The sequence below is a fragment of the Alosa alosa genome, chromosome 20 (assembly GCF_017589495.1).
Source record: "Alosa alosa isolate M-15738 ecotype Scorff River chromosome 20, AALO_Geno_1.1, whole genome shotgun sequence".
Classification (NCBI taxonomy): Eukaryota; Metazoa; Chordata; class Actinopteri; order Clupeiformes; family Clupeidae; genus Alosa; species Alosa alosa.
Window position 1 is genome coordinate 14,154,722 of NC_063208.1, and position 16,657 is coordinate 14,171,378.

General features: G+C 43.4%; 1 protein-coding gene across 2 annotated transcripts in view; it reads left to right on the plus strand.

Moving 5' to 3' along the window:
* Nucleotides 1-16,657, plus strand: part of pkhd1l1.1 (PKHD1 like 1, tandem duplicate 1) — a 50,146-nt gene that overhangs the window by 27,052 nt on the left and 6,437 nt on the right. For both annotated transcript variants that reach the window (XM_048229803.1, XM_048229804.1), the window contains exons 38-66: nucleotides 25-1,009; nucleotides 1,472-1,720; nucleotides 2,208-2,357; nucleotides 2,656-2,830; nucleotides 3,386-3,542; nucleotides 3,948-4,104; nucleotides 4,491-4,700; nucleotides 5,299-5,428; nucleotides 5,927-6,168; nucleotides 6,466-6,602; nucleotides 6,964-7,993; nucleotides 8,350-8,541; nucleotides 8,825-8,976; nucleotides 9,193-9,352; nucleotides 9,763-9,940; nucleotides 10,199-10,287; nucleotides 10,580-10,728; nucleotides 11,303-11,432; nucleotides 12,041-12,159; nucleotides 12,678-12,807; nucleotides 13,066-13,239; nucleotides 13,508-13,611; nucleotides 13,732-13,858; nucleotides 14,042-14,163; nucleotides 14,698-14,788; nucleotides 15,161-15,309; nucleotides 15,642-15,767; nucleotides 15,946-16,057; nucleotides 16,561-16,657. The exon at nucleotides 16,561-16,657 is cut by the window's right edge and continues 20 nt beyond it. In XM_048229803.1, the coding sequence (XP_048085760.1) occupies nucleotides 25-1,009; nucleotides 1,472-1,720; nucleotides 2,208-2,357; nucleotides 2,656-2,830; nucleotides 3,386-3,542; nucleotides 3,948-4,104; nucleotides 4,491-4,700; nucleotides 5,299-5,428; nucleotides 5,927-6,168; nucleotides 6,466-6,602; nucleotides 6,964-7,993; nucleotides 8,350-8,541; nucleotides 8,825-8,976; nucleotides 9,193-9,352; nucleotides 9,763-9,940; nucleotides 10,199-10,287; nucleotides 10,580-10,728; nucleotides 11,303-11,432; nucleotides 12,041-12,159; nucleotides 12,678-12,807; nucleotides 13,066-13,239; nucleotides 13,508-13,611; nucleotides 13,732-13,858; nucleotides 14,042-14,163; nucleotides 14,698-14,788; nucleotides 15,161-15,309; nucleotides 15,642-15,767; nucleotides 15,946-16,057; nucleotides 16,561-16,657 (6,023 nt within the window). The remainder of the gene's footprint in view (nucleotides 1-24; nucleotides 1,010-1,471; nucleotides 1,721-2,207; nucleotides 2,358-2,655; nucleotides 2,831-3,385; nucleotides 3,543-3,947; nucleotides 4,105-4,490; nucleotides 4,701-5,298; nucleotides 5,429-5,926; nucleotides 6,169-6,465; nucleotides 6,603-6,963; nucleotides 7,994-8,349; nucleotides 8,542-8,824; nucleotides 8,977-9,192; nucleotides 9,353-9,762; nucleotides 9,941-10,198; nucleotides 10,288-10,579; nucleotides 10,729-11,302; nucleotides 11,433-12,040; nucleotides 12,160-12,677; nucleotides 12,808-13,065; nucleotides 13,240-13,507; nucleotides 13,612-13,731; nucleotides 13,859-14,041; nucleotides 14,164-14,697; nucleotides 14,789-15,160; nucleotides 15,310-15,641; nucleotides 15,768-15,945; nucleotides 16,058-16,560) is intronic.

Here is a 16,657-nt window from a genome sequence, read left to right on the forward strand (position 1 = left end):
GTACTGAGATATGCTCTAATGCAGGTGATGGTTGGAGATCATTCATGTCAAGTGGTCAACAGCACTGAGTCCGAGATCTACTGCCAGCTTAGCACAGACAGTGGTGCTGAGATTGGCACCCCACTTCCCGTCACCGTCCGGGTGAACAACCTGGGCACTGCCATCAACACAGCGCCCAGCGAGTTCGACCGGCGCTTCGTGGTTCTGCCCGTGGTGGACTCTGTGAGCCCGTCGAGTGGCAGCGTCACTGGACACACCAAGCTGACCATCACCGGTTCTGGGTTCTCAGAGAGTGTAGCTGTGACAGTGGATAGGCTCCAATGCCAAATGTTGTGGGCAAACTACACCACAGTCATGTGCCAGACGTCCCCGTCCACCACTGGTCCCCGAAGCGGGTCAGTGGTCATCCACATGGGCTCCATCGCTTCCACGTGCGTAGGCGACTGCACCTTCACCTACTCCGCAGAGCTGGCACCGCAGGTGTTTGGCGTCAACCCCAACACCATCAGCGGCAACCTGACGACTGTGGCGGTCAACGGCACCGGTTTTGGCAGTGACGCCACAGACGTCTCCGTCCACGCCGCGGACATCAGCCTCGAGGTGACGGACGTCACCGACAGCACCATCACCCTCTCCGTTGGGCCACTGCCCGCCGGCTCTCACCCGCTCAGCGTGGTGGTGATGAGCCGAGGCTTGGCGTTGGGAGACGTCACCCTGACCAGCGCCACCCGGGCCACCCTCAGTCCCAACGCAGGCAGCACAGCTGGCGGCACCCCTCTGGTGCTGATGGGTAACGGCTTCTTGCTAGGAAACACCATGGTCCGCTTGGATGGCGCCCCCTGCTGGATCACGGAGGTGACTCCAGGGGAGGTGCACTGCCTGACTCCTCCTCATAATGCAGCACAGGTGAAGGTGCTCGTGGAGGTCCTGGGGGTGCAGTACCCAGCACTCACCTTTAGCTACTCACAGGCACAGACACCTAAGGTCACCGGTGTCAGCCCTGCCACAGGTAGGAACAAGCCCCACCTGTTCTAATCTAGATAATGCTAAGAATTAATGAATAATTTTGGGCCAGTTACCCAATAAATGGATTAAGCCTAGTCCTAACTAAAGGATCTTTTAAATGGAGATTTCCACTGAAGATCTCTTTTAGTCTTGCCTTACTTGGCTATTTGCCTTGCTTGGTCATGTACACGAAACCACACGATCACATTGTCTCATAATTATAGAGTAAGTTTTAGGTTCAGTTACCATATTCTTTGGTAAAGTTCATGTAGTAGCAAAGCAATAATAATGATTGTCATATAGAATTGTATGCGTCAATGTAAAAACCAAATAAATACACAAAAAAAAAAATCATGCTTTGTAAAATCATTTAGTTGCCTAGATGTTTGCCTGCCCAGTTTAGATACCTTGATGTCATGCTGGTCAGATTTCATCTCTCTTCCCATCTCTTCTGATTCTTCTACAGGACTCAGCAACACCGTCATCTCGCTCACCGGCACAGGCTTTGGGTCTGACGCCAGTCTGATCTCAGTCAAGATCGACGGTGTCGCCTGTATCGTGGCCACGGTGACAGACACTCTGGTCACGTGTGCCGTGGGTGAACACGCTGGAGGCACCTTTCCCATCATGCTTCAGCACAAGGTCAAAGGTTATGCCACATCCAACGTCGTATTCAACTATGAGCTCCAACTCACTGGCGTGGTGCCATCTGAGGGTAATGCACTCTTATTGAGCTCAAATTTCTTCGGAAACAAACAAAACAAAAATCATATCACCTTTACCTCCAAATTTCAATTTATATGAGTTATTGCAATGTGAATCATTTGCATACAAAATATGTGTTGGAGAGATTACAATTACACTTTTCTCTATCATAATACAATCATATGAACATATTCGTGTAGTTATTTTCCTGCTCTTGAACATTATAGCAGAATGTGCTCTTTAGCTAGCATCCTTATTTTATTCTGAATGTGATGTTTATTTGAACAGATCTATGATCTATAATATCTTTCTATAGTTCTTTTCATGCTCTTGAACATATATATATATATATATATATATATATATATATATATATATATTATAGCAGAATGTGCTCATTAGCTTGCATCCTTATTCTGTTCTAATTGTGATGTTTATTTGAACAGATCCGTGATATTTTCTGTCCTCTTCTTGTGTATGTGTTTTTTCTCCTGTAGGAGGTCTTGGTGGGGGCAACATGGTGAGAGTTGAGGGCACAGGGTTTGACCCTCGCTACTCCCAGGTGCGGATCTGTGGGGGCGAGTGTGAGGTGAACAGAAACATGTCCTCATCCACTCAGCTGCACTGTCGTACTCCACCCATCAATGGTAAGATGTCACGTAATCATAGTCGTCAGTTATCATCATAGTCACCATAGGGCCTATCTAAAGGGTTTAACAGTTCATTGGGAGTTATCTATGAGTTCTATTCTTTTGTTCTCTATTGTGCTGCGATGACAAGGTTTTGAACAATCGAGAGAGGAATGCAAGATTTGAAAATAACTCAAGATCACAAGCGCTTTGAGATGTTTTTGTGATAAGTTGCGATGATATCAGTGAGCTTCGCTCACATTTTACCTGCATGCCTATGTGTTAATGGAGTTTGCGATGCACCTGCCCTTCACAGGAAGTGATGCAACACATTCCTGCCCAGTCACGGTGGTTAACGGCAAAGACTCCGTAAACATATCTGATGGATACAGTTACAAATCCTCCCTGACGCCAGCCATCACCGACGTCTCTCCTCGCAGAGGGGGAACTGCCGGCGGCACGAGACTGACAATCACCGGCTCCGGTTTCAGGTGTGGGCGAGAACCGGAGCTGACAGATCCAGTGGAACACAATGGGGACGAGGAACACCTTAAATTACTGCCAGCAGGCACTGGGACATTTTGTCTCTGAGTTTGTTTATCGGCAACAGGCGTGTTTTGATTTCTATGCCTCGCTGGAGGCAATTTTCATGCTACACTGAACTCAGTGTCATGAACTGATATGTGAAATCTTAATTTAAACTTAAGTGAACCGGTTTTACCAGAAATAGGCCTACCATTAAATACAGTACATACATGACAGGATTATACAAATCATTATGTTTGTTGGTATTAAGAGTAGCTGTACTTAAATAACATTGAAAACTTCAATGAAACAATCAAAATACAAACTTAAATGAAGCAATCAATAAAAACAATCAAATTACAATTGCGAAAATGTAATACTTACTATTGTTAGTACAAAATATATATTCTGTTCTGTGAACATTCTGAATTATTTTGCGTCCGTCATGAATAATAATAATAATGATAATGAAAATTCACTGGAATCATTTCTTACACAAGTTTGTGTCTCAATCTCTGCAGCCCTAACAGCGGTAAAGTTAGTGTGACAATCGCAGGCTCTGTGTGTGATGTGATGTCTGCCAACGACACCACCATCATCTGTGTTACCAACGCCCAGGCCCGATCTCAGGAGACCAAAGTCCGCGTCGAGGTCGGAGACAAAGGTGTTGCACTGATGGTGAGGAGATAAGAAGTCACTTATAACCAGTCCTCTCCAACAGAACATTGAGATCTTGACCTTGTTCTTGATCAAATTCTTCAAATTCTTATTCTTATTACATAATTCAGTATGGACTTCAATGTGGAAGAGTACTGAGTAAATGCCAAATGTCTAGGCTTCAAATTTTTCATTTTCTTGTCAAATCACATATTGAACGGAAGCCGAACTGACCTCAGACCTGTTTGAATTTTGTGACTATTCCAACAACAATGCTTCACTAAATTTATCATCATCACTATTATTACCATAACTTAATAAGTCCTTGATTTGTTTTTACATTTGGGCTCTGATCTTCCAATCTCAGATTTTACACATACCTTACACACTTTCCTCACACTCTTGTGGTTTGGTCCGTTTTTGCAGGACCATGCAGACTTCTTCTACATCGACGTGTGGTCCTCTCGCTACACTTGGGGTGGACTCTCTCCCCCTGAGAAGGGCTCATTCGCCGTCATCACCAAAGGCCAAACCATCCTTCTGGATACCAGCACCCCCGTGCTCAAGATGCTCCTCATCCAAGGTTAGCATTAACAACGTCTCACTGACCCAGTGGAGAGACGAGCTGTTGACACTATAAAAAAATCAAATGTAAAATAACATTGACATTAACCATACTTATAAACGTAATTATGTTCATGAAGTATTGTACACAGTCATTATAATGTTAAATAGCGCATTCTGCAGATATTTAGTTTGCACTTTATATGAAGATTAATGTGGTGATTTACTTGTTTGTTTATTTTCTATGTATTTTTTTTATTTCACCTGCCATTTATTATATGTATTGTTTATGTAATTTTTTGATTCCTGTTGTCTTCATATTACTGTAGATTACATTTCATGTACACTAATACAGTGTCCCAAATAAAAATATCTAACCCTCGTTCTCCTGATCATCTATGCCAGGTGGAAAGCTGGTGTTTGATGAGAAGGACATCGAGCTTCAGGCGGAGAACATCCTTATCACAGATGGAGGAGCGCTGCAGGTTGGAACCGAAGAGGAACCGTTCCAGCACAAGGCCATCATCACTCTTCACGGAGACCTGCGCTCACCCGAACTGCCCGTCTACGGAGCCAAGACTCTGGGCGTGCGAGAGGGAGTGCTCGACCTCCACGGTAAATATTACAAACGATGAAATAATTTCTAGTCTATAAAATCATCACCCCACATCTGATAGATCTACAGGAAATATATACTGTATATAATATGTCTAAACATTCTTTCCACCAAATAACATGTATATATAAAATTAAATGAAATTAAAATACATTGTATAGAATGGTGTTTATTTGTTCCTGAATTTTGGTCTGTCAGATAAACAGTTTATTCTCAGGCGATTATTAGGTAATTCTGGTTTATCATCTTTAATGACTTCAATACAATATTGAAACTGGTTGATGTTTAAAAACCCTCCATTTTAGAAGATGTACATGATACGTGTCACTGAGCAGACAGCCTCGGTTTTAGGAGATCTCTCCAGTAATTTCCAGTATTGTCTTATTGACAGACTTGTCAGAAATATAACCAAAGATTACAAATGACCCAGAAAAGTGGTTTCTGGGGGCTGAAGTTATGCAAATCAGCCCCTCTGGGTGGCACTTGACCTACTGTAGAGAGGCGCTAAGCCCCTGACACAGACACCACTGTCCCCACCAATGCCCCTGCAGTGGGTCTCTCTGTTTACCCATCTTACTCTGATCCCTGTTCCACCAGGTATCCCCGTCCCTGTCACCTGGACACGCCTCGCTCAGACGGCTGAAAACGGCTCATCCACGCTGTTACTCACCCACCCAGTTACCTGGAAGAGTGGAGACCAGGTGGTCATCGCTACCACCGGTCACAGGTATACCCCAGAGCAGCACGAGGGACACATGAGCCCTTTCCAAATCTTTGTTCTTTTTGTTCAGAATAAACAGCAATAAGGTTGAGTTTTCCTCATTGTTTTCATTGTGGAACTCAGGACAAATGCCAAAACACATTTTTTTGTCAATATGGAGGCAAAGTCCCTAGAGAGATAGTAGTTTCATCCATCCACCAGTGTGATTCAGCAACTAGTGAGCTATTTAGAGGCACTGCATGAGCATTGAAGGCTAACTGGTGTCTTTTGACAATAGTCAGCAATGTCCTGCTTTAAAAACAAATTTTGCCCAGAATACAGAACTGCGTTGTGCATAATATCCTGGGCAGCGGCTAGGAAGGACATGTGTTTATCTGCCCTTCACATGATCAAATACCATCAAAATGAATCTGAAGATGATGCCAAAAGTAGTTGGCTGATGAAAGCATTCCTCAAAACACTTCACCGACCACCTACATATGTCTGTTTTTGTGACTCCCATAGGCACAGCCAGAAAGAAAGCGAGGTGAGATTCATCTCCGCCGTGTCGTCAGACGGCCGAATGGTTGCACTGACGGAGCCCCTGGAATACACCCATTTGGGGGTGACCGTCACGCTGCCCGACGGGACAGAGTTCGAGGCCCGTGCGGAGGTGGGCCTCCTCACCAGGAACATTGTGGTGCGCGGATCAAACAACATTGAGTGGAACGACAAGGTCGAGGCCTGTCCAGCCGGCTTTAATACAGGTGTGCAAGAGCATGATTACAGCACCTATTTCAAATGGTAGCAATGGTTAAGTTTTGAGTGCATACATTTAACATAAACATAGCTACGCAAGTATGTGCAGTATTATTAGGAGATTTTTCTCATTTGACAGATATAATCCTGCGATTAGATATACCCTGCGATTAGATTACCATTTTGTTTTGCTCGTGATTTTGTAAAATTCTCTTACAAACTCCATCCATTTCAATGATATTTAAACAGTACTACATAGCTATTATTTTAAATGGCAAATTTTAAATCATATTTATTTTGGTCAGGTGAGTTTGCAACACAGACCTGCTTCCAGGGGAGGTTTGGAGAGGAGACAGGAAGTGACCAGTTTGGAGGCTGCATTATGTTCCACGCCCCCAGACCAGGAAAGAACCTGGCCATCGGCCGAATTGAACATGTCGAGGTACTGTCCCATTGTCACTGATGCTTGGTTTTTTAAATAACGTTTGGTAAATTGTAAATGGTAAATGGACTGCATTTGTAGCTCTTTTTCTCCAAAGTTCTTTACAGATTTATGCTCTTCATTTGACCCATTCATATACACATTCACATTCACACACGTTCACAATGCAAATGGAGGATTACCGTATTTGATGAAAGCAAAGTTTGAAGGACACAATTATTTGACTATATGAATATAAGTTCCTATATTGAATGGATGGATCTCATGGCACACACACACACACAGAGAAAAAAACTTTTGAATAGTAGTGTGTCATTGGAAGGGTGGGATGAGTCTCATAGAGTGTGTCCACCCTCCACAGCTCTTCAACGCAGGACAGGCTTTCCGTCTGGGCCGCTACCCGATCCACTGGCACTTGATGGGCGACGTCAACTTCAAGTCCTACGTGCGCGGCTGTGCCTTGCACCAGACCTACAACCGCGCCGTGACCATCCACAACACACACAACCTCCTGGTGGAGCGCAACGTCATCTACAACATCATGGGCGGCGCCTTCTTCATCGAGGACGGCATTGAGACGGGCAACGTGGTCCAGTACAATCTGGCCGTGTTCGTAAGACAGAGCACCAGCCTGCTCAACGACGATGTCACACCCGCCGCCTACTGGGTCACCAACCCAAACAACGTGATCCGACACAACGCCGCGGCCGGCGGGACCCACTTTGGGTTCTGGTACCGCATGCACGAACACCCCGATGGCCCCAGCTATGACCCGAACATCTGCCAGAAGCGCGTGCCCCTTGGTGAGTTCTCCAACAACACCGTCCACTCGCAAGGCTGGTTCGGCCTGTGGATCTTCAAGGAGTACTTCCCGGTGAAGGATGGCCACTGCAATCGCAAGGTCCCTGAGCCAGCCGTGTTCCGCACACTGACCACTTGGAACTGTGAGAAGGGCGCGGAGTGGGTGGACGTGGGAGCGGTGCAGTTCAGCGGCTTCGTCATGGTCAACAACGAGAAGGCGGGCATCGAGGGGAAGCGCATCATCAGCGACTTCGTCGGGGACTTTGGCGAGGAGCTTGGGGCAGCGGTCATTAACAGCACCCTGGTGGGCCACGTGGACGAGCTGATGCTCGGCGACAACTACTGCTCGACCAGTGGGGTCATCCTGCCGCTGGACGATGGCATGAGCGTCATCTCGAGCACGTTCATAAACTTCGACCGAAAAAGCTGCGCAGCCATCGGCGTGGCTAGGATTGATGGGACCTGCATTGACCGGTGCGGAGGCTGGGGAGCCCGCTTCTCTGGAATCAAGTACTACAACTCGCCCAATAAGGCCAGTTTCAGATGGGAGCACGAGGTCAACCTCATCGACCTGGACGGCTCCCTCACAGGTAAACACCACACCTCACAACACTGGCTTTGATGCCTTTGATACTGTTTTTGATTAGAAATCTAAATGTGAGCTTTGATACCTCCCTGCTGCAGCATACACTGTCCATTGTCGGGTAATTAACAATAACTCCCCAGTGTATTTTTAGTGTACTATTATATCAGGATCAGGCTCATATTATGTCCTCTGTTATATGTTATGTTCTGACTAATGTAATAGGTTATAACCTCGTTTAATGTGTTATGTTATGACCAGACTTACGATATATTTACTGTAATATGTCATGTTATTACACTGTAATATGCGTTATGACCAGACTCACGTTATGACCACTGTCATATGTCATGCTCTGACCAGGCACTGTGGGCAGTAAGGTAGCCCCAGCGAGCCCCCTCTTGGACCCGTCTCTCTGCACGCCTCATGATGAGTGGAGCATCGGCTTCCCCGGGCTCATCTGTGACCCCAGCGTCCACTTCCACCGTCTGGCCTTCAACCACCCTAAACCAACTTCCCTGGAGGGCAACTTCGCCGTCATCTCCAATGGCTTTGGTAAGTCCTCCACACACACACACACACACACACACACACACACACACACACACACACACACACACACACACACACACACACACACACACACATACTGTACAGTACATACACATACAGACACACACACACACACATACAGTACATACACATACAAGCCCATGCTCATTTGCAAATAAATATGATTTAGTGTGAAGGGTTGTTGTTGAGGCAATAGTGTTTCTACAGATAACAAAATGTATAGCTTTCTAATCAAACGTGCTATAATGTCTGCTCTACTCATTAGGGGCAAGCATGGTTCCGTATTTGAAAAAGAGGATGACTCACCCGCTGGGCTGGATGGCCATGCTTCCGTCTGGACAGACATACAACTGGTACTTTAATACTTTGGAACAGCTCACCAACATCTCATATGACGCCACCTTCTATGGATTCAAGGTAAGACGGTAATTCAGCTCAACAAAGAAGGGGTTCTATATTGGACATTTTTTTTAATGTGTATAATTCAGATTTGTGAATGTTTTGTATATTTATATTTTAACTGATTTATTTTCAGATTTATATTGTTTTAGTTTCTCACTTACACTTATAATTCGTACGTATAATTCTCATTTTTCCTCATGATCTGTTCCACTGTCCCTCCCTGACTCACAGCACGATGAGTTCATCATCATCAACCACAATCTGACCCAGAGTCCAGACAGTTTCAATATTATGGACAAGCGAAATGGCTCCACCGCCCCTCTGACCAACGCTGCTAATGTGAATGGAGACTGGTATTTCAATAAGGACACCAATAACGTGTACTACATAAGTAAGACAACTCTCTATTGCCACCTACAGTAGCTGTCAATGCTTAACACCATTTCTGCTTAACACTGTTTCCATTTCAGAATAATTTGACATGGTTCAGAACTAACAAATGCATCATACGTACATCCACTACATCTTTTAAAATGTTAAAATCAAAGCATTAAGATCAAAGCATCAATATTTCTGACTCATATAATAAAAGGTTGGATAATATGTTATGTAATGGTAACAAAATTAACTAATTAACTTAGGACATTAACTTAAGTGTTGACTGCACTGTCTGGGACACAAACTTGAATACCTGTCTGTCAGTCTGCACTGACCCTGCTGGACTGACTGTAGTGGACAAGGCATTGATTGCAGACTGACTAACGGGACACTGACTGTTCTGCCTGTCTGTGCCTCGGTCAGTCTCTGGGAAAGACAGTCAAAGCAGCCGCAGACGCCGCTCCAGTGTGGACCCCCAGGAATTGGACAGAAACGTGTACTTCCAGGTGTTCAACTGCTTCTACCCCAAATGCCAGGCCCCAACACCGCCGCCCCCAGCAACACTGGCCCCGCTGCCCACAGGAAGACCAGATGACTCCAAGTGAGTCCCTTGCACACACTTACCCAAATCAATTCAATTCAGTTTTATGTATATGTATATTATTATAAGTATATGTCTCAAAGCACATTATAGAACCCAGCTTGAATATGACACTTGAACTGACTTGAATTGAACACACCCACATAAATGCATAGAATATATACATACAGGATGCACACGCACACACACATCTATAATTTTGATGAGCATCTAATGAACCTACATCTGAACCTTTCGTTCCATTTCCTACTACTACAGGGACTGGTCCGATGAGTCCTTCTGGAAGTCCTCTGCAGAGAACAACTTCACTGTGCCTTCTGCAGGCTCTAATGTGGTTATTCCAACAGGTAACATATTTCACTTTGACAACAAACTACTACAGGTTCTTATTCCTTATTCAGTACTCCACATAAGCACAGATACATGATATGCTGAGTGCAATTAATAGTGTACTTGCACTACCTCATCATCATCATCATTATCATCATCATCATCATCATCAGTTATTACCACTACCATTGCATTATTTCTTCCTCTTTTTCCTTATTTGTCTTCTTCATCAACATCATCCTCATCCTCTTCCTCATCCTCACCTCCATAATCTTTCGTCCTCTTCCTCCCCATCCTGGCCGTCACTAGGCGCTTGGGTGGTGCTGAATGGGGACACCCCTGCTCTGAACAAGCTGACGGTGAAGGGTGTGCTGGAGATCCGCGATGGTGGCGGCTCTCGCTCTCGCCGCTCCACTCCCAACAAGATCGTCCTGGACGCAACCTACATTTCCATTCAGGTGAACTCACACTACACATTTACATTCAGAAACATATTGACATCGTTTTTTCTTGTTTTCTTGATATCTTGTTATTGCATTGAGATATTGTTTGATCTAGGCCAGTGTTTCTCAAACTTTTACAGACGATGGACCACTTAACCAATAAAAAAGAAACGCATGGACCACCTAGCTAAAACAATAAATAAAAGATTAGACCTACTTCCACAGTATAGTCTACACAATAGGCCTACTCACTGAACCACCTTGCTTATTGTCTTTTCACTTTGCTTATTGTGTCAGAGGATTCATATGATTTAAACTGGCATATCTTACATAGACAGTGTTGCAGAACTGTTTGGATTTAAATGCAAGTTGGTTCAATATTGCAAACAACTCATCTACTGTATATTATATTTTACCATGTCTACTCGCGGACCACTTGGGATAGCTTGCGGACCACACTTTGATAAACACTGATCTAGGCTACTGAGCAATCAGCTTTGTTAGTGAGAAGACCAGTGGCATCTACTGTACAACTTACAAGAAAATAAATCACTTCCTGTTGTTAAGCCCCTTATCTTCTGTCCTACAGGGTGGGCGTCTGATTGCTGGCTCGGAGGACAAGCCTTTTACTGGTGAACTGGACATTGTCCTGAGGGGAGATCACTACACCCCCGACTGGCTGCTGCCCAATGGCCCCAACCAGGGCTCCAAAGTGCTAGGTGAGGACCCAAAGCAGAAGCAGTAGCTGAAGGCTAGAGCAGTGAAGTCAATTAGGGCCTAATGTTCTCAGCCCCTGGGGTTGATGGTGAATAAGTAAGGGATAATGTATAGAACGCCGGTCATTATGGGGAAAATAAGTCCCGACAGGGCGAACCGGACCCCGACGCGCCAGCGGAGGGGTCTTGTTTCTCCCTGAAGGGACTTATTTTCCCATGATGACCGGCGTTTTATACATTATCCCGCTTATTATACGGCTACTTGCCAAAACGAAAAAATAAACTCCATGATATGTCTCTTTACACTTATTTGTTACCGTTTCGTCGTGGCTTTTGCTGAGAAACAAATAGTTAAAGAACACACGCTGAACTTGAATCAAACATTCTTTAGAACACAGCTGATCAACCGTCTGCTTTCACTTTTGAATGAAGTTCCAAGCACAAACTCCGTTGCCATTGACAGCGGTCATTCTTGTTTTCAGAGGTCCTTTCCCAAGAAATAATGACCGCTAGAACTTTCGGAAATCCCATTCAAGTCAATGGAGCATTCTACTTGCATTATGAAGAGCCGTATAATGTTAGTTATTCATGCTGCCTTTGCACTTACACAGGTGTGTTTGGCACTCTGGAACTCTATGGAAAGCCCCACAATGTCTGCCACTCCAAGCTGGCAAGCACAGCCGAAGCTGGCACAAATACACTCACTCTCCGCCGAGCTGTAGACTGGCAGGTAAGGGGCACTCGGAGGGCATCAGCCCACCAACCTCTCTCAGGGTTGGTTGTGGGTGCTCATCAGCAGTATCATTTACACCTGGATATATCACCAATGTTTCATTTTAATAGTCCATTTAGTGGTCCACACAAAACCTGTTGACATGAACACTCAAAAATTCTGATACATGAATGATACTGAAAAATTAGACAAAATAAAGGTAGCATTAGAGTTAAGAAATCCCATCCGTGTATTAGTGAACACACAGAGCACACAGTGAACACACAGTGAGGTGAAGCACACTAACCCGGAGCAGTGAGCTGCCTTGCTACAGCGGTGCTCGGGGAGCAGTGAGGGGTTAGGTGCCTTGCTCAAGGGCACTTCATCCGTTCCCACTGGTCGGGGATTGAACCGGCAACCCTTCGGTTCCAAGCCCGAAGCCCTAACAAGTACTGTAGGCCACGACTGTTCTATTGCATGTCATGGTCTTAATTAAAGAGAGGGTGGAATAACTATTACCTGTGAATGTGTTTTAGGTTGGGGATGAAGTGGTCATCTCCACCACCAGCTATGACCCGTGGCAGACAGAGAAGAGGACCATAGCCGCCATCTCTGATAACCTCAAGACACTCACACTGAGCGCGCCGCTTACACACACTCACCTTGGTCAGTCATCCCACACAATGTCTATTTACCTACACAGCACATTTTAGGACTTATTGCCAGTTTAACAGTGAATTAAAGGTGCCGTTAGCGATTCTAAGCAACTTTTTAAGAATTACACTGCTGTATTACCATAAATTATTCACCACATAATCAAAACAAATTTCTGATCACAACAACTTAGATCAGCATAATTTTTGCCACTCTTCATTGTTGTGTCTCAATAAAGACTAAAAAGCCATATTGGTTGTTGTATTGTAGGGAAGACCTACAGCATCAGTGGTTCCTCAAGGACCTACACATTGGCTGCTGACGTGGGGCTGCTGACCAGGAACATCAAGATCATTGGCCACGCCCATGCCGAGCTGTACAGCCAATCGTTTGGCGCCCGTGTGCTGGTGGGCACCTTCTCTGATGGAGGCATCGACTACAGAGGTAACGGATGTAACTGTAAACACAGACACATGGGAATGTGTGTGTGTGTGTGTGTGTGTGTGTGTGTGTGTGGGAGAAAGGAGGGAGAAAAGGGAGAATCAGAGATTTTGACATTTTAAAAGATATAGTGGATGTATGATATCCCACTTTACTTATGTATCATACAATGTCATAATATGTCATAACATCATGGTATTCTTTATACATTTTGAAATGTGATATAACACAATACAATATGTTAAAGCGTGATCTGCTCTCTCTTTCTCAGGAAAAGCCCAGATAAGGAATGTGGAGTTTTATCACACTGGACAGGAGGGATGGTCAGATTACAGTGACCCTCGGTACTCCATGGCTTTCCTCAATCTGGGAGAGGTGAGCGAAAACACTTTTCTGTTTTCATTTTCTGACGTTGCTTCTCAAACCAAACACAATCACACTTTTGCTTACTAAACTTTGGTTTAAATGTAATGATGTTTTTTTTATGACCTTTAGGTGTCTGATATGGAGTCCTACATCCAGGGATGTGGTTTCCATGATGGCTTCTCTCCTGCCATCGGTATCTTTGGCACAAATGGGATGCAGGTAGATGACAATGTCATCTACTTCACTGTAGGCGAAGGTAGGCGCTTCCATTTTGTGATAATTCTACAGAGTAAACTAAATGTTGATACTGACTGACAGGAAGTGAAATAGGATTCGTCTATGTAGGTGAAGGTGGCTCTCTCAATTTGTACTGTTGCTTTAGTCAGTTAACGCCAAGTTTATCTGTAATTTGTGAAACCTCTGATGTCTCTGCTCAAAGGTATCAGAGTATGGGGCAGCAACAACATGATCAGACGGAACCTGGTGACCATGACTCTGTGGCCAGGGTCCTACAAGGACAGAGAGGAGGTGTTCAACTACGACTGGACAGCCTCTATAGAGGTTAGTGATCACTTGCAGGTGGACTTGTACTTCATACAGAAACCTCAGGTCCTGAACCTTGAAAGCAGAGATATGCAACAAGATATTATGCCACTTTTTAAGGTACATTTTATAGGCAACTAGTTTTCTTATCAACTTCAGTCTTTGGATCATCTTATACTAGCTAGGTAGTTAGAGTTGTTTTAGACCAAAAGTCAATCTTGTTTCTTTCATACATGATTAATGTGTAAAGCCTTTTTGTTATAAATGCACTTACAGTTGGCATGGGTTTAAGGTTAGTTTTAATAATATATGCTTAAGATGCATTGTATTAAAACCCACAATTAAGCTTGTTACCACAGCATATTTTTTGTATCATAGCATAGTTGAAATTCAAATACTTATAATGAACAGGGTTTTAAGTCGACTTAGTTTATATAAAGTTACAGTAGTCTACACATTGTAGGAAATGTATGCTTATGTCTGTAGGCTTGTTAGGGTAATCTCTATTGACCATTTAAAGTTTTTTTTTTTAAACCGTCTTTTTTCTTGTAGGTGAATGAAGGCAGAAGTACGATTCTCATTGGTAACATCGTTGCCGGTTATGAAAGATCAGGATACCGAATGGATGGAGAGCCATGCCCAGGTAATGGCATTTTTCATTTCCTGTGGGGGGTTGTTTACTTTGATTATATAACAATAATAATAATAATAATAATAATAATAATAAGCTTTATTTGTATAGCACCTTTCATACACAGAATGCAGCTCAAAGTGCTTTACATATATCTACTAACTAATCTACTACTAAACAGACACTATTTATTAATGCATTATGTATTAAAAATATTATTAATTTGTAATATATGATATGCATTCAGGCCTCAGAGTCTGGTAAATGTGCTTCTACTGAACTATAAATGCCACTCTATAAATTAATATAAATTAAAATTGAAGTGAGTTGAATTAAGTTATTGTGATCCTTTGGGCTGACTGTTATAACGTGTCACCTGACCAGGCTCAGCAAATCCGGTGCAGGCGTGGCAGGATAACGAGGCCCATGGCGGCATCTACGGCATCCACATGAACATGGATGGCCTGCCGGGCTGCACCCTCATCCAGGGCTTCACCATCTGGCGCAGCTTTGACTTCGGCATCTACTTCCAGGTCAGTTTCCCCGGGTCATAACAACACACAACAACAAAACAAAACACAACACATACCCTAGCTGTGTTTGAAATATTCACTGTTTCACTATACATAATGAATAACAATTATGTGATTATTTACTGTACATTCTACTAGTGTAGTGAATTAGTGAATGTTTTGGCCATTGCATTTTGGTTCAGAACATCCATTTATTTGATGTATTACGCACGATTATTCTGAATTTTCAAGTATTTTAATGAATTCTTTTGCCTACTTTTGAGCTTCTGAACTACGCTTTGTGGCTTGGTGTTAGAATTTAATTAAGTAAATGAACTCGTCTATTTCTAAAGGGCTCCATGAGTTTGCAGATAGCAAACGTTACTCTGGTGGATAACGGCATGGGCATTATGCCAATCATCTACTCCCCTCCCTCTCTGAGTCACCTTTACGATGAGGATAAAACTGTACAAGTTCAGGTGTGTATTTTTCTCTTTGTTTTGGTCTATTTAATTAAAATACCAAATGTAGTATTATTATTATTATTATTATTATTATTATTATTATTATTATTATTATATCTGTATTTTACTGTCAGTCCCTTTGAATAAATACATGAGTGATAATAAATGGAAATGCATGTGGCTCTTGGTTTAGAATGCTCTAATTGTGGGCACCAGTCCGGACTTCAACTGCTCTGACACGGTGTCCAGGCAAGACACGTACGTGCGTCTGTCCAGAGAACACGGAGCTCCTCGTCCTCCTATGGGTCAGTATCCTACATGTCCTCCACCGAAATCCATTGCATTTTACACACCTGTAAACATGGTTAAAACAGCTAAAGCCAGATTCAATCATGTATAAGTATTTTAGCTTTACAAATATAAAATGTGATTAGAACAACTGAAGCATAGGTAAAGAGTCAATAGTATCAAATATTAATAATTTTTACTAGCATGTTTACATAACCAGAGACAGATATAGTATATAACAGCAAACAGTATCAAGATTCATGTCTTTTTATACTTGTGAATAGGAACCAGAACAAGTATATCATACCATACCATTTAGCTCATCAGCAAAATGTACATACGAACAGTTAGACTATGGCTTTTTGAATACATATGTAAAATGGCAACATCAAGATGTTTATCATAACATGAATTGAATTCTAAATGCATTATTGTCCTGTTCATTGAATGGCAAAGAGTTTTACCATATTATAGGGCACTCTCTCGTTATCTCAGTAATAACAGCATTGCTGTGCCACAGGTGGCAGGTCTGGGATCTGCTGGCCTGCCTTCATCTCAAGCCATAACGCTGGCCCCCGGATGTCTCTCGTTGGCTCCACCAGCTACAATGCCATCAG